The 25,098-nt window shown below is 38.1% G+C and overlaps 1 protein-coding gene and 1 long non-coding RNA gene across 5 annotated transcripts; one reads left to right on the top strand and one right to left on the bottom strand.

The window, feature by feature from the left end:
• The first annotated feature begins 928 nt into the window (after nucleotides 1–928).
• LOC148128957 (uncharacterized) lies at nucleotides 929–3,621 on the top strand. 2 transcript variants are annotated; one of them, XR_015746085.1, is made up of 2 exons: nucleotides 929–1,390; nucleotides 2,824–3,621. It is a non-coding gene; the product is annotated as an uncharacterized LOC148128957 (long non-coding RNA). The 2 variants fall into 2 exon arrangements; XR_015746084.1 differs by having other exon boundaries at nucleotides 2,813–3,621.
• An 8,761-nt stretch (nucleotides 3,622–12,382) lies between these two features.
• Nucleotides 12,383–24,386, bottom strand: IFI35 (interferon induced protein 35). Of its 3 annotated transcripts, none has more exons than XM_026687639.2 (10): nucleotides 24,109–24,386; nucleotides 22,616–22,643; nucleotides 21,545–21,673; nucleotides 21,078–21,236; nucleotides 19,927–20,043; nucleotides 19,256–19,409; nucleotides 18,242–18,351; nucleotides 16,378–16,570; nucleotides 13,828–13,934; nucleotides 12,383–12,950 (listed from the first exon to the last, which is right to left on the bottom strand). In XM_026687639.2, the coding sequence occupies exons 2-10, from the start codon at nucleotides 22,628–22,630 to the stop codon at nucleotides 12,762–12,764; spliced, it is 1,173 nt and encodes a 390-aa protein (XP_026543424.1). In that variant the 5' UTR covers nucleotides 22,631–22,643; nucleotides 24,109–24,386; the 3' UTR covers nucleotides 12,383–12,761. The 3 variants fall into 3 exon arrangements, with proteins under 3 accessions (XP_026543424.1, XP_087802667.1, XP_087802668.1); XM_087946541.1 differs by having other exon boundaries at nucleotides 23,852–24,121; XM_087946542.1 differs by lacking the exon at nucleotides 22,616–22,643.
• Nucleotides 24,387–25,098: the final 712 nt, after the last annotated feature.

Genomic DNA, 25,098 nt, shown 5'->3' with positions numbered 1-25,098 from the left:
TAACAAAGAGCTTATTTTTACCTTAAAGAAGCAGGCTTTTCTGTGCTCATTTGCTTTCTCCGTAAGGAAGGGGAGTGAACTTTCCTTCATCTCTTTCGCCGCTGTAGCAACTTCTTTTGGAAACAAATGTATCAGTCCGAAAGTCAGGTTTCCGGGGTGTTTTAAAAGTAACTTAATGTCCCGGTTCAGCCAAGAAAACTTCTCCTTCTGGTTCTTCCTCCTGCACAGTCTTATCCGGTTGAAGATTCCTTTGTGGCTGCCATTTCTGACAGCCGCTCCACCGCTTCAGGAAAAAGGAGTCTAGCTGGCTGGGGAAGTGGGGTGCGATATCCCCAGACCCCTGCCCGAATCTCCTCTGTCTTCCGCTGCCCCTTCGGGTTAGCGACAACCCCCAAATCCAGTTGGATTGGGGGTACCTCAGCAGCGAGCGCAGCAGGGACCCGCAGAGAAGCGGATTCCTGCCGCCGCCGAAGCCTTGCAACCGGAAGTTTCCAAGAACCTGAAGCTTTTGAATTGTTTACAACTTTATAATTTTTTGGTGAACTGAGTAGGAAACTAATGGCGGCTCGTTCTTCAATTCTTACATCTTCCTCTTCACCATCTGGAGGACAACGTTCAATACAGACGATGTTACAACAGGAATCTACTTTTGCCTTCCTTTTTTAAGTCTATTTTTTCATTAGTTTCATTTTTATTTTTTTTAAAAGGAAATCCTTTCTCTTCTACCTGTTTTTTCTTATTGCTATTAGTATTATTTTCTTTTTTTCCAAGGGAGTAGTTTTTTTTCCTCACTCATCCTTTTTATTTCCTTCTTATATTGGTTTTTTTTTGTACCACTGAGACTTCTTAATTGAATTAAGGTGTTGAAGAACCTGAAGAATTTTATTATTTATTTATTTATTCATTCTTTATATTGGATAACTTTTCCTTTTCCCTTTTTTGGCCTTATTTTTCTTTTTGGGTTTTTCTTGCCAATTAATCAAGCGATTGGATTAGGGTGTACAAGAACCTGAAGAAATTTTTCTTTTCTTTTCTTTTCCTTTTTTCTTTGCTATTTCTTACTTGGAATTACAATTGTTTACTACACAAGTGGATTAAGGTCTAGAAGAACCTGAAGATTTTGAATTGTTTACAACCTTATAATTTTTTGGTGAACTGAGTGGGAAACTAATGGCGGCTGGTTCTTCAATTCCTACATCTTCCTCTTCACCATCTGGAGGACAACGTTCAATACAGACGATGTTACAACAGGAAAAAGAACAAGAAAAGGTGGAATATTATAAGGCACATCCCGAAAAACAAATGGCTTTGATATTCTTAGATGCACAGAAGGCCTTTGATAATGTGACCTGGCAATTCATGTTATTACAGTTGGAGCAGATGGGCTTCGGTAAGAAATTTATCCATGCCATAGAAGCTATATATCATAAACAAACAGCAAAGGTAATGATAGAGGGAGAATTGATGGATTCCATTGATATAAGAAAAGGGACAAAACAAGGCTGCCCATTGTCACCTCTGTTGTTTGTGTTAATTTTGGAAGTGTTAAATAGAAACGTTAGAGAAGAAAAAGACATAAAAGGGATGAAAATTAAAAAGGAAGAATTTAAATTGCAAGCATTTGCAGATGACCTGGTTTTCATTTTAGAAGATCCATTAGAAACAGCATTTAAACTGATAGAAAAGATAGAGGCATATGGAAAAGTAGCTGGTTTGAAAATAAAGATTAAAATGAAGATTTTGATAGAGAATATGTTATTAAGACAAAAGGAAGAATTGGCGGATGTTTTGAAAATCCAGGTCACAAATAAGGTTAAGTACTTGGGGATACATTTGACAGCAAGGTATAACACACTTAAAAAGAATAAACTCAAACAACAGATTGTGACAGACTTGGCGAAATAGGAAAATTTACAGTTATCATTAATAGGGAGATATCAACAATTAAGATGAATATATTACCTAAAATTTCATATCTGTTTCAAACAATTCCAATTAGGTTAGGGAAAGACTACTTTGAAGATTTAAATAAAATAGTGCTGAAGTATATATAGCAGGGAAAGAGAGTGAGAATAAAATTAAAACTGTTGCAAGAAGCTAGAATAAGAGGAGGATTTGGCCTGCCTAATTGGGAGTTATACAATCAAGCGACAAATCCGATGTGGGTTAAGGAATGGATAACACTAAGAAATACTAGATTGTTGACATTAGAAGGAAATGATTTGTTGCTGGGTTGGCACGCCTTCTTATGGTACAAGGGAACTAAAGCACAGGGGTATTTTAGAAGGCATTATATACGTGAGGCTTTGTTGTTTAACTGGGAGAAGACTAAAAGGCAATGTTATTTGAAAATTCCAGTCTGGTTATCGACTATTGAAGCATTTTCTTATCGTATAACATATAAAAAGGAACAAACAGTTAGATACGGTGAAATATTGAATGAAAAGGGTGAACTTAAATCTGTGCAAAAACTAGAAGAACAAGGTATAAAGATGAATTGGTTTTCATATGCGCAAATATGCATATATTATACGCATATCATAATAGATATGATAAAGATTCCAAAACAGAAGGTTTTTATGATAAACTGACTGACTTAGATAAGATTTTGACAGGTACTGATGATAAGGTGATTAAAAAAACTGTATGGATATTTATTAGAAATTAAGCTAGAAGAAGAACAAGTTAAAGAAACAATGATTGCTTGGGGAAAAATTTTGGATATGGGATTGACTTAGAGAAATGGCAAAAATTGTGGTCTCAAAATTATAAAATGACAATGTCAACAGCATATAAAGAAAACTTGTATAAGATGTTTTACAGGTGGCACTTACCCCCAACAAGAATAGCAAGAATGTTCAAGAACAAATCTGAAAAATGTTGGAAATGTCATCAGACACCTGGTTCCTATTACCATATGTGGTGGACGTGCGCGGATGCTAAAAGATATTGGACTAAAATCTACACATGGTTGGAAAAAATGACAAAAAAACACATAGACTTGAAACCAGAGATATTTTTATTGGGAATTTTACCTGAAATATACAGTAGGAAATTGAAATATTTGACTGTAAATGTATTAACAGCGGCTAGGATTGTATTTGCCAAAAATGGAAAAAATGAGAAAACACCAACGCAGGAGGAAGTTATCAAGAAAATAATGGAATATGCTGAAATTAGTAAATTGACATTTGAAATTAGAGAACAAGAAGATAAACAATTTTATAAAATTTGGGATTTATTTTATCAATGGTTAGAAAATAAAATATGGTAATGAAATGTGTAGAAGTTTAGAATAGAACTATATAGAATATATAAAGATGTATTATCATATTATAACTATGGGATGGATTTAGGATGATAATATGAATTAGTATAAGATAAATCAATTTAAAAATATGGAATATTTCACATAATATGAATGAATAATAGTATAGTCAAATGATTGAGTAACAATGATAATAATGTATTTAGGAATATTTGATTGATAATATGAGAATATATACAAGTAATTGTAAGTGAGGACTATGGAGTGGATGCACAAAACAATTTGTAACCAACCAACACACTGTATGTACATAAGTGGAAGATGGCTTGATGCTTTTATGTTGTGTTTGTGTATGTTTGTCTAAAAAATAAAAAAAAATTGTTTTTAAAAATAATAATAATAATATATGAAATACTAATTCTCTGATAGTCATTTCGAAAAGCCCTTTCTTAGTGAGCACCTAGAATCCAAGAGGAAGATATGTGCCAAATTTCAAGTTTGTAGACTTTGCGGTTCTGGAGATTTTGTGATGATGCCTGAATGGTATTTCACTTTTATATATATAGATTAAGAAACATCAACTAAAAGAATTAATGGACAAATCATACACAGATGGAGTGTGTGGAAATTCTAAAACATGTGCTTATTTAATTCCAAAATAGCGTAGGAAGTTAGCACCCATCCCTCTCCTAGAAAAATGAAATATCCTAGGAAATATTAAAAAGGCAGAATATTCCCCCTAAAAAGAAAAGTAGAAATTCAAAGAGGCAGACACTCTCTCTCTCACACACACATCTTTGCTAATGGGCTATTACTCTGGCATGGGGCAGTCTACTTTACATAACAAAGATCTACTCCAGGTAAAGCTATAGTAGGAATTGCCCAAAGCCCTTTCATTACATTATCATCCAGCAAGGCTCAACCAAGCCTGGGACTCAGGACAGCCTACAGAGTTGTTCCTGCATGACCCTATGGGAGTCTGACAACTAATCAGAATACAAGCTCAAATTCAAATCCCAACAGAGGGTATAAAACTCAGGGACTCTCAGCATATTCTTCCTTCTTTTCCTTCACCAAACATCTTGAAGCTTATGATCATCCTTTTCACTTTGGAGCTCCAAGCCATGTGGTCCTGTCCACCATTAAACCATCTTTCCAAACAGCCTCCATATTTACAGTGTCTTTTCCCTCACTTGGAACTGAACCCAGAAGGATAATTCTTCCAATAGTAGTCATTCAGATCCCTCATTGGCCTATTCAGAATAATTTAAGCTTTCAAAGATGTATATGGATGCATAGTGAAGGTTTTAGCTATTTGTACAGTTGAAGGCTTTCTGCTGTCCTTCTGGATAGTAAGGAAAGGGGAATTAGGGAGCCTCTGTTCATTTGGGGGAGTGGGCATTTTGAGGTCTCAGATCTCTTTTGCTAATCTTTTTTAAAGTGCCCCCTAATTGCTGAGAAAGCTAGACATTGTCAAGTGAGCAGACACTCCTATCTAATCGGGTACTACCCTTAAGTAAAAAGTGTAATCCCATCATTGCTGATGTCTACTACATTTATCCAGTGCTGATGCAAAATCTTATTCAATTCTCACTGCAGAATTTCACAAATGCAGGAGGTTTCATGTCCTATTGAGATAAATATCAGAGTCTGTCAGCATTGGCTCTCCATAAAGTTTCTGACTGCTAATCAGAAGGTTTACCAGTCTCCAAGAAGTTCTCTTTTTCCAGATCTTCCTCTCCCAGCCTTGCCTGTAGATCTTCTGATTACCTCAGGAATGCTTCCCACTTTCTTGCTCCTGGGACATCTCAGTAACCCAGAACTGAAGGCTTGTATTTCTGTACAGGGGAATTCTTTGACTGAACAGGTCTTGGGAATTAAACTTTAAAGTAAGTTCTTATATTACTTGTACAGAGGCATGGGGCATCCTTTCCACTGGGGAATGACCCACAGTCACTCTTCATATAGACATGCACAAAGGTCTAAGCTCACAGTCCACCAAAGGAAATCAGTTTCACCACCTATAAGCCAACTACTAATCGCAAACCTAAGGATAGAAGCTTTGAAAAGCTAGTGCCAGGTTCATTGAACGTGACTTACAATACATAACTACATAAACTCAAGTTTTCTTTGACAGACTATAATCCAAGCCAGGATTCCTGATACAAGGAATATATTGCTTTAAGGTCTTTTGAAATTTTGAATGGGATTTCTAGAAAAACACCTGCTAGATAAATAAATTAAGAGAGAGGAGTAGGGGAAACAGAGGTGGAACACATGGCTGTAATTAGAATTCATGTGCTATTCCATTGGAATTAAAATAAATACTTCTCTCTTCTAAACAGATAGCTGGAAGGGCTTTAATGTCAAGTAGTATTTCCCAGAAAAAAAACAAGAGCTATAGCAGATAACAATAAAATATCAACCTATGATCCTGGAAATTGTGTCCAAGGAGAGTTCCCTCTGAATAAAGAGGGTGCACCTTTTTATGCATCAATACTACAGGGAATACATCAGAACACAAAGATCTTGCATCTGAAATTTTGACATATGCACTAGCCTGCAAGATCCCTAGTTTCTTGACAAGGTAATACACTGTAGTGCACTGGATTGGGACCAGGGAGGATGAAGTTCACCTTCAGCCATGGAAGTGATTTGGATAAGTCACTTTGTTTTCGTAGTCTATGAGGCAAGTGTTGTGGGAACAATAGAATCCATATAATTTAAATTTTGCTAGCATGGAATACATAGCTCATGTTCAGAATGCATTTCCACCACTTTTCCATACAATTGCAGGGGTTTGTCCATTACTGAATGCAGAATCTTCAGGATAAAACTAAGGTTTTTCGGCTTGTAGGATATACAAATGTACAATATTTTTAGGCAACTGAAGTATTTTTATTTCTTCTTCCGTCTAAGAGTCATTTCTGAATATCTTTACCAGATTACTCAGTAGCTTTGGAAATGACCTCTGGATGCTTAGATGTACTCCCAATGACTATATCTCCAGTAAGATAGTACTGGAGTACTCCTTTAAGATAGTATTCTTTTGAAGTGAAGTTTTGTTGCCACTTGGTGGCTGTAGCTGCTTACAACAATTCCACTGCTGATCCTAATAGGTCGAACACATTCCAGAAATTCCTAAAAATTAATTCAGTATTGTTTCAGGAAAAAATTAGATGACTCATAATTTTGAATTTAAAAATTTAAGTTCCACATCATAACTCAAGATAGAGACATCTCCCAGGCTGTTAACAACAGTGAAGTTCAATTCAGTTGAATGTGCTGTTACTTCCCAAAAATAGATTTTCTCAGTGACTGACAACTGCTGAATGGGGGGCGGGGACAGGGATCAAGAGAATCCACAGAAAGTCCTAAACTCATCACTGCACTAGAACAAAACCTCTCTGCTTGCTTCTTTCTGCTTTCCCCTATTATTCCAAGTGATACTCATTAAGTCCTCAGAATGTTTCTCAAAATCCTCTCTGCACTTTAAAATTCAAAATCTTGCTTTAAAAATCAAACAATGTTGTACAGATTATTCATTAATACATTTCATTTTAGGTCCCCGACCCAGTGGTGGGATTCAATTGTTTTTACTACTTACTACTTATGTGGGCGTGGCTTGGTGGGCGTGACGTGACATGGTGGGCGTAGCAGAGGAAGGTTACTGCAAAATCCCCATTCCCTCCCCATTCTACTAACCTGCTTTCCAGCTCCGTTCTCCTGTGCAGGGCAACAAAAGAAGACCCAACCAATCAGCTGGAACTCAGGAGGCACAGTATTGATGGGGACAGGGCCAATCAGAGGTGGTATTTGCCGGTTCTCCGAACTACTCAAAATTTCTGCTTCCAGTTCTCCAGAACTGGTCAGAACCTGCTGAATACCCCTTCCCCTCAAATAGTAAATGTCCAAAACAGTGTAATTTTCTGTATTTGGGACCAAATATTTACTATATTAATGTCATCCTCTGTTTTTACCAAAATCTTGAAACAATTTGAAAGTCTGAATTTCCCAAAACTGCCAGCAAGCCACCAGCAAGAAACTTCCATTTTGAAAATGTAAAATAAATTCTAAACAATGATTGTTTCCCTGATGTCAAAGGTATACAGAGTGTAATGAGCCATATATCATAGAACCGTGGTGTGGAATATTTGCACCAGAAGTTGTATGTAATCAGCCAACATCTCTTTGGCAGTCCCCAGGGGCTTCCACCTTGAGGAGGACAATTATTTATTTATTTTACATTTTGGAATGGTTGAGGAAATTTAAGGAGCAATCTGGGGGCTTTATGTCCTGCATAAACTCCTTAAAATTCCTAGGAACCCACCTTGTCCTGCCAAAACACTACACACTACAGACCTGCTTCCTTCTGAAGTTTATCTTTTGACGTGCTGCACAGTGCTGATACAGCCCTCTAGCTGTTGCAAATAAGACGTGCCATAGAGAAGATTAATGTTTACTCCAATCCCCAAATGACAGAAGTGCATCACTAACATCTATCAATAAAAGAACCCTCATTGTTTTTTTTTTCTGCTATAAATTATTCCTTCTCTCATATACATGCCAGCATGGTACTATACTACGACAGCTTGACAGTTTCTCACTATCACTGGGGGCTTGTGTAGCAATTGGACTGTCAATCTGTCAGCTGCCTGCTCTGGGATTAAGTCACTGGAATATCCACATGCGCATAATTCTACTTCTAGCCTGACCTTTGCAAAAAGTAGGCAACATTTTCTTCCCATTGTATTTCATGTTACATGCAGAAGCAAATATTTCCATAAGCCACATCTAAAGTTGATAATTTCCTGCCCACAAAGGAGTTTACCTAAATCTGGTCTTGCTTAACTTGGAGAGCATTCTGTACATGATAATTGTATAAATTAAAAATATATTAACTACATACATTACCACCTTAGTGTAGTAGCCACTAAGATCTGGGAAAAGCCAAAGCTGGAACATTAACATATTTACATGTTTAAGATATATTTATTTTTAGATTGCATTGTCCTTTCTGGAGATGAATTGCTTCTATTTTGACAAACCAAGCTGTGATGGACCAATTCATTCCCTTTCCTCTCCCTTTAAGCCCACAACTGTCTCCTTTGACAAGACCTTTTCAGCCTTAGCAGAGTCCTTCTCAGGGGCTGCAAATAAATGAGCCCCATTAAGTCCCTTTGTCCCTTAGCCTGCCTGGTTTGTCTTGCTGACTCCCACATGAATAATGGCAACAAAGGAGGGTCCTGCCTAGCTTATGGTGGGTTAAGAGACAGCTTGTCACTTCTCTCTGAAGCCTTATTGCCACAGCACAGGTTCTTAGACTGACTTTCCACTCTTGAATTATTCACCAGAGATCAAATTAACATGCAAAGAAGTATTTCTGCATAGCATAAATATTCATGATGTTTCAGGGCTTGTTCTTTTTTTCCAAGCCTACTTATTAAACCTGGGTAAAATGCAGTGAAACAGGCAGGGGAAGATGTACATCTTAGCATGTTGTGCACACACGTGTAAAATGCTGGTCTAGAAAAAGCCCTAGCACATTGGATCTCTGAATCTCTTTGGGCATGAAAGAGAGTTGAGGGAGACAGACAAACTGAGAGCGATAAAGCAGGAAATAGTGCAATAAACAGTCAAGGAACAGTTGTTTTTCATCGAAGAATAAGGTTCCCCCCATCCTCATCTTTTGCTTGGGTCAGATCCTCTCTGTAAATTAGACTTCAGGCATATCACTTCTTGGAAGTACATTTAGTTTGAATAATTTATCTGATAGTTAGAAAAATCAGTGGAATTACTTGCCTCCAGAGTTTGTGAGACTTTTAAAAAGAGATTGGAAAAACCATTTGTCTGAACTATGGGACATAGCACAGTGATTAGAGTGCTGTACTGCAGGCCACCTCTGCTGACTATCAGCTGCCTGCAAGTTGGCAGTTCAAATCCCACCAGGCTCAAGGTTGACTCAGCCTTCCATCCTTCCGAGGTGGGTAAAATGAGGATCCAGATTGTTGGGGGCAATATGCTGACTCTGTAAACCGCTTAGAGAGGGCTGTAAAGCACTATAAAGCGGTATATAAGTCTAAGTGCTATTGCTATTGTTATTATAGGGTTTCCTGCTTGAGGGGGTTGGATTAGAAGACCTCCAAGGTCCAACTCTGTTATTCTGTTATTTTTTTAGGTGGGAAAGACCTGTACATACATTAGCTTCCTATTAAACTTATTATTGCTCCTACTACGCACAGGATCTAGTCAACTAACAGTCAGCACTAATTTGGCTGATATTTCACTAGGTAGGGGTTATGGGAACTCAAGAGCAGTTGAATTTAGTCTGCTTGTGACAAGGTAGAGACTACTAGGCTGCTTCCTCTGTTGATTCAGCCTCCCAGGCTCTGCTATTTGTTTTCCTACACCATTCCTGGGACAGATTTTTAAAAACAAGCCAAATGAAAGTTGATGAGAGAGAACATCTTTACGGGATAATGGGTTCATATGCACCACCCAGGATTTAAAGGGAGCTATTGATACAACAGCAATCTCATAAAAAGAGCACCTAAGAAAGACTATATTGAAGTGAAATTGACTACCTACTTTTTAAGCTGTATCTTTATATAATTAAAAATTGCAACAAGCATCTAAAATCTCACTTTTTAAAAGTCCTAGCTGATATTAATGGGCTTCTCTTCAATTATTCTACAGTATTAGTTTACTTGCTATCATCATCCTCTTTTAATGACCCCGTAATTCCTTGCAGGGTGGAGCCTGGGAAACTGAATGGATCTGAGTGTTTACTGGCCGGATGCCCTTCCTGTTGCCAATGCAGAGTTTTGTTCAGCAGATGTGCCCAACCTATTATCAAACTCACAGCCTCCTGATTGTGAGGCAAGAGCGCCACCTCTAGGTCATTACACCACTCTTATTATCTTACTTGCTATAATGTTATAAAATCTTCACAAAGAGTTTAACTTCCCAAAGGAGAAAGCCATAAAGCAATTTATGTTTAAAATTGATATTTGAGATTTCAGTAATATATTCATAAAGCATACAAATGCAGGTTGATCCGGTTTGTTAAGCATACTGTCTATTCTTTTTGAATTTAATTAACTTTTCGTACCTTTGCAGTATTCATAACTTTCTAATGCCTACTCACAGGGAAGTGCAACGTTTTATATTCTGCACAGAACAACACTTTGGTCTAGGGCTAGGTAAAGATGTTTCACTCAACAAATACAGCTTGGGAGAATGGTAAATCCATTCATGGAATTCTCTCCCTTGTGAGATGCAATTCAAGAGGAAAATAACAAAGACAAAAGTAGTCAATCCAGTCTCTTATAATGGCTTTATAGAGACTCTTATTTTGTAATAATCCTATTTACTTCCTTTTAAATCCATAGTTTCTGTTTATGCAATTGTACATTTTAATATTTAAGTGGCCCTGAGAGTTATTATATTACCATCAGGATACAAATGAAGAACAATATTAACCAATTCAATTTTTTTTTTGTTAAATTTGAACAAAAACATTTCTATAGCTTTCCACAATTGTTCAAAGCATTCAAATGGATAATCTAAATACAGATCTCAGTGGAATTATTGCCTCCAGAAATTGTGGGTACCCCATCACTAGAGGTTTTCAAGAGATTGGATAATCATTTGTATGGAGTGGTATAGTGTAGGGTGTCCTACTTTAGCAGGGGATAGATTAGAAAACCCCTAAGGTCCCTTCCAACTGTGTTATTCTATCGTTCTGTTATTCTGTAAGGTTGGAATTGGGTATGGGTGTGCAACCCAAATGGTGTACTTCAACAGTGAAGAAATTGCTGTGTCTTCAAGCAGGGGTGGGATTCAAATTTTTTAACAACCGGTTCTGTGGGCATGGCTTAGTTGGTGGTCATGGCTTGGTGGTCATGTGACTGGATGGGCGTGGTCAACTCAACATCACTCACATTGAGGCACGCATCTCCTTGCCTGGCCTCTCATGACTGTGGGGATGCTGCAACAGTCGTGTGAAAAACAGTCATAAGTCACTTTTTTCAGTGCCATTGTAACTTTGAATGGTCACTCCACACAAGCAAAGTAGCAGCAAAGGAGGAAAAAAAACTCCAGAGAAGTTCCAGAGACAGGAAGTCTAGTCCTGCCAAGAATGTAATAAGGGTTAACGGAGAGGCAGTTTCTGTAAGCAACACCAGAATGTTTCCTTCCTGCCTTCCTTACAGGACTAGGCCAGTAATCTCTTCTAACAACCGGTTCTCCAAATTGCTTAGAATGTTAACAACTGGTTCTAGCGAATAGGTGCGAACCTGTAGAATCCCACCCCTGCCTTCAAGTAACATCCCACAAATCTTGTCTTTCCTAAATAGATGTTGCAGTGAAGAAAACATTCAAATATCACTGATTATTTTTCCTGACCTGATGCTTGCTTAAAAGTGTTGAGACTGTAATTCCTTGAATTTGGCACCTGGGCAATCTGGGAGTTGTAGACCCAGAGCAGAGCACAAGGTTAGAGAAACTTCAAAGCTTCTCAACCTTATTAACTTTCCAGATGTTGGACATGTCAACAGTCATGGGTCCCTGTGTGCCAACAAGAGATCTAAATCCAGCCCACCTTGAATTCCATCTTATCTACTGCCAATTTGCTTTGACTGTTAATAGGCCAATTCTTGTAGAGAGCTAAAGCTTGCAGTAAGTCTTTATATTCATTTGAACTGTCTGGATTTTCTGTTTTTTTCCTGGTGTTTGACATTTATCTGAACTACTCATTTCACCAAAATTTTCAAGGACTCCAGAATAACCAAGCTTCAGATCTCAGAGATGCAGCAACAGCAAACGAACCAGATCTCTGCTGCCTTTCATATATAGCAGGGGCCCCCAAACTTGGCAACTTTAAGACTTGTGGACTTCAACTTCCAGAATTCTCCAGCCAGCTTGGAGACCTCTGATATATAGTGCTGAATTGCAAAGAGCCAATTTTATATTCCACCTTGGCCATGGAATTTAGTTGATACTTAGGTCCTTGTACTGGTTTCATATATCTGAAATACAGCTATATGTTTCAATGAACCACTGGATTATTTTACTTAGAACCATGCTCCCTTTGCATAAAAATTACACAAATTCTTTGTGAACAGCATGCCTTACTTTTTATTTTCTGAATATGTTTTGTATTGAACATGCTCTGCAGAAAAATACAATTTAGCAGGTACCTCATTGCCATGCAATAAAATTACTGAAAAACAACCAACAACACAGACCAAATCATGAAAAATAAATAAAATTGTGGCAGAAGATCTTTCCATTTATTATGTAAACGCAAAATGGACGAATTCCTCCCCACTAATGATCCAGTTCTTCAGTTTTTACCTCATCCCATTAACCCCCAATTCAAGCAATCAAAAAGCTTCATCCCCTTTTCCCTGAAATATTAGTATGTTTCTTGTGCTTTTTTTCAGTTGTATCACAAATGAAATGTCATTTGTTCTAGCTTTGGCATTCAGAATCAGTCCTCCTCCTCAAAAATAGCTACTGCATAACGTCCAGCTGGAATGTACACAGCAGATTCCACCTCTCCTCCACCCTTGCTTTGTTTCTGGAAATGGATCTCCAGGGCTTCACACATCAGTTCCCTCCCTAAGACATCTGGAATCTCTGTCAGCAGGACGGTACGAGCGCAGACGGAAGGATAGAGCTGAGATGGAGAAAAAATTGGAGACTGGTGAACAAATGCCACAGTTGAAAATAAACATAAAGCCAAGAACAAGTTGTTAAAACAAAAAACAAGATTCAAGAAGATCCTGGTTTACAGATCGGATCCTTTAAATTGGGGCTTTTGACATGAGAGGGTTGAATATCCAACTTATATGTACGACAGGCCCATTCTACAGTAATTTTAATGGATGACAACATGTCTTTTAATTCTTCAACTGGCACCAAGATACAGAGGTACCCACCACATTTGCATTAATAATTGAATGTGTGGGTGCTATGGAATCACTTTTGCTCAACTTTTGAAAAGAGTTTTAAGCTGAGCTAAAGGAAAACCTTTTTTCTCTCCTTTATATACCATTTTTCTATGGCATTATTGGTGCTATAATGTATCAGAATTTTGGCATTGAGAAGGAAGATCTCTCTCAAATTAGGGCCAGAGTTGGCTATTGTTTAGGGCAGAGCCTCTCTGAGAATAGTGTCTGTCTCTGTGTCAAGAACTGCATGTATAAAAGAGCAGAGTGTGAAGTTGCACTTGCTTTCTTGTAGCTTTTGATCCAAAGACACTCAAACCCCAAAATCTTGTGATATGGCTCCCAGAAATCTCCGAACACTTAATGCCAAGTTTTAATTTTTATAATGGGAGAGAGAAAAAAAAGATTAAATATCACTGGCAAAGAATCGTGTAAATGATATTTTGAATTAAAGTTAATGTAAATGAAATGAAATTTCCTTCTGCCCCACCCATTACTTTTGGAAAACAGCCATTCCCATTGGCTGTAGTCTTTGGATGGGGAGCAAAGTTTGCTTAAGGAGAGAGAGGAGAAAGCAGTGTGTCTCTGTCCATTTTTCCCCCTCACCTGTAAATCTGCAATTTCCCCACGTAAGCAATGTGAAGCCTTGATCTGATGCATCTCCTTTCCAAGCAATACCTGGAACAGTCCCTTTTCAACAATCCGTTGAGCTACTGTAAGGGAGGAAAAAGCCTGTGTTTGAAATCTGTAACAGAGATCTGTTCCCCACATATCTGTACTGGTGCAAGACAAAGCACGTTCTACAGATACCAAAGCACAATGTTACTGGGTTTATTTCACTTTTGTGCCCAGTTCTTTCCACTAAGAAGGAAAATAAACATGCCTGCATGGAAAAGTAAAGCAAAAAAGAAAAATGGAAAAACATGGTAAACAAAATCAAACACTTATGGGATATTCAACAAAAATGCTAAAACATTACCAAACATTATAACGTTCTAAAACAATTTGATAAGATTAGAAATGCTCCAGTTCATCTATCTTATAAAGAAAAAAATAAATAACCAAATAGACTTTTAAAGGTGTTAAAGTTAAGAGACGTTGAATAAGATATAGATGGAGTGTAGTGAGCAAGGAAAAAGATAATCAATAAAAGACAAGTAATCAGATTTATAGTGATAAAATGGAAGTCATTCTCATACAAACTGCAGAACTACAGATAGTCCTTATTTAGCAACTGCCTTGTTTAGTGACCATTCAAAATTACTACGGTGAGGAAAAAGTAATTTTATCAACAGTTCCCGCATTTAAAACTCACGAAGGTGTGTAAAGAAAAGTAAAGCTGAACTAAGATAATAAGCACGGTGGTGGTTTCTCTTAATGAACAAGCTGCCAATGATCACTAAACAAGGACTAAGTGTAATTGCTATAAGCAGTGTATGAGAGTTCATGAATTGGAATAGACATGGTAACAGGTGAGCCAATGGGAACTCTTTGGCGACTAAGAAAAAGCACCTGTTGTGAGCTAGACAGCTTGGAGCCTGGGCATGGCTTAGAGCAGTGGTCCCCAACCTTTTTTGTGCCAGGGACCAGTTTCACGCAGAAACACTTTTTCAAGGAGGGGGGGGGGTCTGAGTTTGGTGGTTTGCTTGCAGATGTTTCATTATCTGACTAGGTAACATCTGATGTTGTTACCTAGTCGGGTAATAAAATGTCTGCCAGCAAATCACCAAGTTCAGGGAGCGCCAATGCCTCCTCATTGCAACCCTGAGCGACAGATAGTCCCTGCAGGACGGCTGAGAAGCCCCTCTCGGCCCTGCCTTCATCAGCCCCATCCCTCAGGTGTCTCCCTCCCTCCCTCAGCCTCATCCCTCAGGTGTCTGCCTCGTTCCTCTCTCAGTCGCTCTCTCGCTTCTCCACCAGCCCAGGAAGAAACTGCTTCAAAGAAGCCTGCAGGGTGGCTTTTCCTGTCGGCGCAGCTCCCCGAGCGCCCGTTCACCCCCACCCCGCCGTCCACGGTTCAATCCAGTGCTCCGTTCTGCCTGCCTGCCTTCATTTCTGGTGGTTTCGGAGCGCAGCTCCTCCAAGCGCCCATTCACCCCCGCCCGCCGCCGCAGTTCAATCCAGTGCTCCGTTCTGCCTGCCTGCCTGTCTTCGTTTGTTTGGAGCAGCTTCGGCTGAGTAAAGAGGCGAATAGTTATTATTCTTAGCCAAGCTGCTCGAAACAAACGAAGGCAGGCAGGCAGGCAGAACGCGAGCACTGGATTGAACCTGGATTGATTGGTGGCGGGGTGGGGGTGAACGGGCGCTCGGGGAGCTGCGCCGACAGAAAGCCACCCTGCCGGCTCCTTTGAAGCAGTTTCTTCCTGGGCTGGTGGAGGAGCGAGAGAGCGACTGAGAGAAAACGAGGCGGGAGGAAACCAGAAGCCGCTGAGCCAGAGAGCAGGACAGGCTTTGGTTGCTTCCTCCCTCCCCTTCTTTCATTTGTGTCCTTGATCCCTGATCCCAGCAGCATTCACCGAAGGCGAAGAAAGCCACCATTTTTATTTTATTTTTATTTTCTTTGTGGCCCGGTGCAAAGTGATCCACGGACCGGTCCCGGCCGGTGGTTGGGGACCCCTGGCTTAGAGTATTGGTAGAGTACTAGAGTAAGAGTTAGTTTGTCCTTGGACCTTTGTTTCTGTGTTTATATTGCTTCTGTAATTATGACTTCTGGATTCTGAGTTCTGGTTCTGGGTATTATATACATGCATCATACTTTATATTATTGTAAATAAACAAGTTTCTTCTATAAATCCTGCTGAATTACTGTATTTACTTGTGTGCTCGTTGGATTGCTGCAAACTCTGACAATAAGGCAGGGGCTATAGTACCAGTGGTTGTTTAAAAAAGGGTTATGATAGGAAACTATTGATGGCTCAAGACTCCAAAGCTTGAAAATTTCTAGTTCCACGTGCTAACCAAGAGCGGATGGCTGCTCTTACAATTCTCAACCTGCCCTTGTGTGCTTCAATGGAAGGACCTTAGGGCGAATATGGAATCACAAATCCAGGAGATGGTATAATCATGAGACTCTCGTGGAAGGAGACCCTCGTGCTACTCCCCCCCCCCCACAAGATACATGAGGCACATTCTCTCTTTTATCACATTTTCTCCTACCTCCATCATCTACAAAAGTCAGCACTACATCATCCGAGTTTGGGAGCTGTTCCAGACGATCCACCTCACCCCCTTGGTTCTTCCGTTTGCTGAAAAATAGGACTAGCTTGTCATAGAGCTGATCCTTGGGTAAAGAGAAAGCAGACAACCCAGATAACAGCACTTGCTGGGAACTCTGCTTCAGGGACATCTCCTGGAATCAGAAGGGGTAGTCTTGAGAAAGTAGAATTGAACAATACTGTAGCATAGCATTATCATTATCATCTCTTTTATTAATTAAACATGAAACTCTAAACATTTAAAAATGTATCACAAATATAACTGACTGGTGTTAATAGTTGATAGTTGATACAGGTTACTGCCAGCATCCTAGGTATCAACCAAGTATTTTCTTAAGATGTACGATGTTCCCAGTAGCACAATTTTTTGCAGTTCTGCTGGTGTTACTGCAGGAAGCTGCAATTTCTTAATATATTTTATAAAATTCTTGGACATGGTACCAAGTGCCCTGATGTATCACTGTTACATGCTTCACTCATAACCATGTAGTTTTGATGGCCAGGTCATGGATGATGATGATGATTTACTTTATTCATTAAACATGAAACATGATGTTATTTGCATAGTCAACCAGATGTTCAGACTGGATTTAACATTTTTGTCTACCTATCAAGTTCCAAGCTGATGATGTTCAACATCATGTACACGTAGCTAGATTTTCAGGCCGGATTTAGCATTTTTGTCTACCTATCAAGTTTTTTCCAAGGACTTTGGGTAGGCATGATGGAAGCTGTTCCTAGTAAAGCCGCATTTCACAATTGACTGATGACGAATTTGTCAATGCCGATAGTGTTCAAGTGATGCTTCAGTTGTTTCGGAATTGCACCCAAGGCTCCTATTACTATTGGGTACTATTTTGCTTGCTTTTGTCACAGTCATTCTATTTGTATCTTTTCCAGTTCTTTCTCTTCTATTCTGCTGCTTCCAGATACTGCAAAGTCCACAATCCAGACTTTTTTGTCTTAAGTCCAGGGTATTATGTGGCAGGAGCTTGTCTGTTTGAATTCTAAAGTCCCAGAGCAATTTACCTTCTTTATTTTCTATGACTTTCTCTATTTTATGGTCCCATCAATTTTTGCTTGCAAGCAAATGATATTTCTTGCAGATCTTCCAACGCACACCATTGTCATGCTATTGCTTGTAGTCATTCTGGGCAATTTTCTTGCAGCAACTTACCAGGTGGTCCATTGTTTCTTCAGCTTCTTTGCATAGGTGGCACTTACTGTCTTTTGCTATCTTCTCACTTTGTATGCACCTTTTTTTATAAGGCTTACGCAGCCAAAATCAGTCCCTTGGCCTCTTTCTTCAACTTTCTGCTCTTAGCCATCACCAGGTGGGCAACCTCAGGTGAAACAGCAGAGACAGAAAAAAAGGAAAGAATGGATTTTCAGTGGCTGGACCATGACTTTAGTGCTCAGTGCCTTGACTTTTTCCTTAACTAATTAATGGAAAATATCACCAAAAATTAAAATTCAAACAAGTTATGTAAGTGATAAGGAAAGTATATAACTTTGCAGTTTGAAAATGCAAGGGGAATGTTTTTGCTTTATTTTAATTTGAACTGCTACCCTACTTTTTTTCAAACTCCTACATCTCACCACATGATATGCCAACATTCCCTCTTCAACTTACCTATTAAGGGACTGAAACAATAAAATAGATCGATTGAGATATCTTTAATTACAGATTTAGGTAGACTGGATGAAGACAATGAGTTGGGAATATTATTTGCAGTTAGAGTCCCTTTCTATAATAGATCCTCCAATGCATGCATTTCTCCACAGTCAAAGGCTACAGAACTCACCTTTAAGAATGAGGGAAGCAACAATGTCACAGCTTCAGCCTTCACATGCATGTAGCTCCATTCATCTAGCTGAATACAATGCTGTCTTATTTGGATGATCCTCCTGGCAACTGATGGGGAAAAGCCAGGGGAGAGACATATTCAAAGCAAACCAGTCTTTTCTATCTGCATCTCTTGTGTCAGTTCAACAATCCCTAACTACCGTAATTTTTTCATTCAGAATTTTTGGACCATTTCATTGTTTGAATGAGTAGGCAGGATTTGGGGTTCTTTACCAATGAATTCAATACATGACAGAGTGAAAAAAAATATCAATTTCTTAAAAAGGTATATAATGGAGTGCCAAAAATATAAAAGGGAGGGTTCATGAAGTTGGAATTTGTGCTTTAAATGCATTTTCCTTTGTTGATTCTTTTTTAAAAAATCTTTGGAAAATATCTGGATCACTGTGCAAGATCAAGACCAGGACCTGTAAAGGGGTCACTGCCTTGATCAAAATTTCCCTCCCAAATTCTAATTGAACTCAGCCTTAGTTCTTACTGAAATGTACAGATTGTTTCCATATTTTAGGCAAGATCACTTCCTCTGAATAGAAAATAAGTTCCTTGAATGAAAGGCTACAATGCGTCATTTCTACAAGTAGGAAAGCTTTTCTTATTAGTTTTGGTATAGAGAAATGTCACCAATTAAGACATTGGTTAAAATGATACAGATCACATTAAGAGAGCTGACTATTAAAATCCATGTTCCCTTTCATTTCTTCTGCTTAATATTTTTCTCCAATTTTAAAGGAATGAGCTTTACTTCTTAAGACTAAATAAAGACGGCCATGGAAAAGTAAGCCTGAACTAATATCTTAACTGATTTGAAGTCAATATAAATCATGTTATTCTTACAGCATTTTGATTTTTTTCTCCCTCCAAATAAGTTCATATTCTTTACTTCCACTATGATTCACAATTACCGGCCATCATGCTGATATGAGAATGTCACATTTGAAGTGGTTGTTCCTACCTTCAGGATCCTCAAAAGTGATGAGAGCTGATCCCCCAAATACAGGGTATCGGATCTGGGGCAAGAAAGTCAGCATTTCCGGCAAATTCTCCATCTCTCCCTCTTCCACATGACCTTTAAACACCATTTCTCTGCCAGGAAGAGCAGCTGGCGCCTGGTAATGCAAAGTTATATACACTGAACAGAGAATAGCACTATACCACATATAGCAAGTATAGAAGAGAAAATTTATAATTATTTGTAAATGCACTGCGCGTGTGTGTGTGTGAGAGAGGTGGAATTTACAGATGTATTTGTAACGTATCTCTCAAAGTTCAACCATGGTGGTCAATGTATATTTAATGTTGATTCTATTTATGTTGTGCACATTTTTATTATTACTTTCTTTTTTGTCTTGGCTATAGTTTTTGTCTTTCTTTTTATTGTCTTTGTAATTGTTTATTTTATATGTATCATCTGATAAATAAAAAAATTAATAGGAAAAGAAAAAACAAAACTAAGTGGTTTTGAGAATTCCTCCAAATGAAGAAATCTGAAAAAGAATTCTGGCTGAGGTATTGAATAATTTGTATAGTTCTGAGCCAATGCTTGTCTATAGGAATATAAATAAAATAATATGGTTTTGCACAGCCATCTTTTAAAAAAATCTTTAAACCTATTTGTCCTGATACCTTAAGAATTTCCTTCTGGGCTGCACCGAGCTGCTCCAGATAATTCAATTCATTTTCCAATGCCTGTTTTTCTTGCATTAGCTGGTTTGAATTCTTCTTTTCCAACTGAAGTATTTCCTGCAGAGAAGAATGTAGGTCACCATACCTGAACAAGTGGCATTTCCTTACCATTGAATGGCAGTCCAAAGATGCACTACTGTTTTCTCTGAGAAAACAGATTACAGTCTATCAACTCCAGATAGCTACAGAAGAAACCTTCTCCAGGGTATCATCTTATGACAAGAGGCCTGAGGTTAGGGAATCTGGGCAGGAAAAACATTCTGGGAAAAACAGAATGTAGGAAACAGTAGCTGTATTTGCCTCATAGTACAAATTAACCAAATACATTTTAGTTAAACGTACTTTGCAAATTTAATTGTGTCCTTTATTTAATTTAATTGTATCCTTCATTTGAACCTAAAAAAACTGGGTTGAACAAGCCCTGATTAAACTCAGGTGAGTGATTAAACACAGGCTGACACAAGTTATTCGGAATATGAGGTTGATCAAGCTTTTCTGCTATTAAACAGATGGTGGCACATCTTCCTTGTTACAGGGCTGCATGGTTTCATTTCTACATTAGAAATTGTGACTTCTAATATATTCCAACTGGAATGTCCAATTGCCAGAAGTGACATGATATGCACACTTCATCTTATTTTATTTTACCCAAGCGTCTGCAAGCAATAGCTTGCAATGTGCAATGGCAATAACTGGGGAAAATTCTAGTTTGGGCCAAAGTTCTTAAGAAAAATTCTACAGATGAGAAGATCAAGGTCTTAGAAGTCTCCACTTCAAATTTATTCACCCAGTGGCTGCAAGAAGAAAGAAATTATGTAAAATAGGCAACAATGTAAGGCTTACAACATCCAACTTCTTTCAAGTATTGTCAAAATGTTTCTTTCAATTTAAAAACACACAGAATCTATTTTTAAAATTACAGCTACTGTAGTGGGCCTCATTGTCATTTCCTGGAGATTTCTGTAGGCAATCAGAAGTAATATAACGATGCAGTCAACATGTTCTTCCATTAAAAGTTTCTAAATCTAAATGCTAAAAATCTAAATTTACAGGAAGAATTATATGTAATTCTGGATTTAAAATGGACAGACCTGGAATGTGGCTTCCTGGGCCTGGGCTTCATTTTCAGCCTCCAGAAGATTTTGACTGAGAAGCTCATATTCTTCTTGGAATTTGATCAAGTCCTGCTCACTTGCCATTGTGTTTGCCTTCAAGGATAAGCAATCTCCTTCAAAAGCTTTCCATATATCCTGAAGTTGGAAAGACAATCAAGGGCAATCAGAAATTTTCTTTTATGCTTAAACTGAGACAAAGTTAATTTAAATGGCAGGCTAAAGTGAATATATTAAGAACAACAATACCGTATGTTCCTGGTTCAACAACAGGAATTAATGATGGAATATTAATGATGGGGCATGTCTAGTGAACCTCAACTGTTAGCAATCATTCAAACTTGATCTATACATAGGAGTGTAGATTAGGTTTTCCAAGGGATGACTGAACACCCACATATTTTATTCGAACGACTAAAAATAATTCTCTTCTCCAAATAAAATACCTGGCACTTCTTAATCTCATTTATGATTTGGACCTTTGTCATCTTCCAAGATCCACTTGCAACAAGGCTGCCACTAGCCAAATGGATGAAGGACTCCCGTGGATCACAAGATGCTTCACAGCCTTCTTCCTACAAAGGAAATACAAAGGTGACCACAAAGGAATGGGCAAGGGAGCTGAGGAGAAGGGAGCATTCCCCTCATGTGGAAGCATAAGAAAATTTAAAAGGATGTAGAAAAAGCCTTCATTTGTAATAACATAAAGTGTAAACATTCCGTAAGCCAATTCCACTATGAATAAATTATAGTGAAGGCCCTTTCCACCTCTCATGGTCATAAAGGAAACAAACACAGAAACCCCCCAATTCTTTTCTTCAAGTGTAATCAATTATTGTTTTAAGGTAATTGTTCCCAAACACATCACCATTTACAGATTTTTTTTGCAGACTCCAATATAATCCAGAATCCATAACATGAATGACTTCCAAGGTTTTAAGCTTATTAAATATCTGTAACTAATCAATCACTTGGCACTACCAAGTGATACTGGTTAGTGGTGCCAATTGATAGCAACTTCAGGAAAACTATGAATATAAGAAGCTGGAGAAGTAATAGGGCCTAAAGAGGGAATTAGAACATATTTGGAAAGTAAAGACCAAATCGATGCCAGAGCTGATAGGAGCACTCAAGGCTGTGACTCCTGAGCTGGAATGGCTCCAATAAATCCCAGGAACAATATCAGAACTCTCTGTCCAGAAGAATAGGAACAATTAAGATACAGTAATAGATAGATGATAGATAGATAGATAGATAGATAGATAGATAGACAGACAGATAGGCAGGCAGACACATGATAGGTTGATAGATAGTAAAAAGATAAGAATATCAATATAAATAGGAATATAGGCCAGTGCTAAAACACTAATGTGTGAATCATTTTAAGATAAATAAACACTGCCCTCTTCCTAGAAAAGCAGATGCTGCTCATATACATATATCTGCTCATATATGTGCACACACAAAAACACACACAAAAACACAGACTGGCTCCTGAGATTTTCAGTAGTGCTTACTGTAGTTAAATCCATTGTGGTGATAGTCCTGAAAGAAAAAAAATTGAAGGATGATATTTACAATGTATTTCATGGGAGACAATCTCAAATCATTCTGCAACTGTATATAACTTTTGCACAATTTAATCTGCTTCAAGAGATGATAAGAAATAGGGTTTACGAACTAGAATCCCAATTTTTTAATCACTGGAAGACTTTCTGGTTATCAATATCCCTCATCCTTTCCCCCAGTTTTTCAGTTTTAATAGGTCTAAAACTACAGTATTGTTTGAGTTCAGACATGCTGACTATAGTTTAACTATACATTGCTGAGTAAACCACAGTTGACTTGGCTTGCACTTTCCAGGAATTTAATGGGCATGCATTACAAATCTCTGGGACTAGATTCATGCAATAATTGGATGAACTAAACACATCTTTTTTTTCAATAGTTTTATTAACAATTTTATTAAATAGATAAAACTAATATAAAAACCCAGAACAAAAATACATCTTAAAACAGGAAAAAGCTGTGGGGAAAAAAAAAAAAAAAGAAATCCCCCCCCCATAAGAAAACAGTAAGAAAAATACTCTTCTCCCTGCATTCCTAGCAAATATATTCAACATTAACTGTTATCGTTTTTTTAAAATACAACCAAACATATTTTGATTTTATATCTCACCCCATTTTCTATTACCTCATCTCTCCAACTCTCCTTAACAGCAAAGATCCAGTAAAAATTAACAAAAATAACTAACAATACATAATAAGTACATCTCCTTTTCCATTATATTGCTGGAAGGGGAGATACCGTAATTATGAAACAACCATATTTGATATTTCAAGCGTTACATGAATGTAACTTTTGGCAACTCCAATTGTCTTTAAAAAAAAAAAACAGTGAACACTTATAACAAGTAAATTAGTTAGTCGATACTTTATGATTTTCAAATAATCTCTAGTGATAAATAGTAAACAGGGTCTAGGATCCTGGATTTTGAGATGGTGCTGGACAACCCATTTTTTCAATGCCAGCACTGATGATGTTACCTAATTTGGATAATGAAATGGCGGCAAGAAAACAACCAAGTTCAAAATGTCTATGGAGATTCTCAATCATCCAGGTCACTGGTTGTCCTGAAGATGTTTTTCTGCGTTTTTTCCTTCTCATCCAAGATGCGAACTGAACTGAACAAGCTTCTTCGATGAGAAGCGAAACGTCTTAAAGGGGGGAAAAACAAAGGCGGTCCACTTGCCTTTTGAACAGCACCCCTGAGACAATCAAGCTCAGACAGCACCAAGGACCGACGAAACTGCTTACACCATCTTTTTCCCCCAATCTCTTCCGATCTAAGTACAAGAGCACCCCACTTTTCGGGAGGCTTGTCATAACTGGAGGAGAGGCTAACACTGTCGCGGTCACCGAACGCAATTCTCCATTTTTTCTTTAAAAAGCGTGATTTTTGTAGGGAAGAAAGGAAACTTAGTACTTGTCCCGCCCCAAACTGTTTACCTGCAAAATCCGTGGTGCTCGCTTCTCGAAGTTCGCTTCCACTTTCGATATCCAGGACCTTCGACTTTTTCCCGTCAGCCCCGTCTTTCGGGCAAGATTCTAGCTGATAGGAAAAGGAGGCGAGCTTTTTATCAAAACTTTTATAAAGCTGTCTTTGTTCCTCAGCTCTGTAGGCTTTAATCCAAAAAGGTCTAAGTCAAATTCTATTTCGGGCTGGACAATTTATATGCATGCGCCTTCCGGAAAACCCTACTTTTGCCCCAACATCGGAGCGTTTCATAAATTTCAGGAAACGGATGTTGACTTGTTTGGTTAGCTAAGACGTGCTTTCATGTTAAGTTTATCCAATCACTTAGAACGGAATAGCAGAATTGGAAGGGATCTTGGTGGTCTTCTAGTCCAACCCTCCTGCTTAGGAAGGAAATCCTATACCATTTCATACAAATGTTTTATTTGCTGCCCAGCCGACTGTCGGGGACTTCCACCAAAAGCAATAAAATAAAGAGGTAATTCTAATTCTTATCTTGTACATAAAACAAAAAGTAATGTATAGCTTTTTCCTATTCAGTAACTGTTATTCAGGAATTGGAATTAAAGACTTAGTTTTTAAGAACGTGATGGAAAAATTAAAGCTACAAACTCTCCCATTTTTACTTTACCTCTTATCTGCGCTTCCCTCTTCTGTTGCACTCATTCCCCATTTCCCCTCAGCTTCTCCCCTGCCACACGTGTAAACTAGTAGCGGAATTTCAGGCTAATGCATAACTCAAACATAGCTTTCAGGTGCCAAGATTTTTTTTTAATTCCACCACAAAGAAAACAATAAAAAGCCCCTACCTAAAAAGTTTACTGGGGTGCTACTCAAAAAACCTGTCCAAATGATTTTTGTTCCTTTTTAATATCTCATTTTACCCCAACCAGCAATTTGTACTAATGAAGAATATTGAAACCAAGGAGTATGTGTAGTGTAGTAATAATCATATGCAATTA

Source organism: Notechis scutatus, chromosome Z (assembly GCF_049901735.1).
Source record: "Notechis scutatus isolate UNSWTSFEM ecotype Mainland chromosome Z, rNotScu1.2, whole genome shotgun sequence".
Taxonomy (NCBI): Eukaryota; Metazoa; Chordata; class Lepidosauria; order Squamata; family Elapidae; genus Notechis; species Notechis scutatus.
Note: the sequence above shows the minus strand (reverse complement) of the source record. Positions and strands in the feature narration are given on the sequence as shown.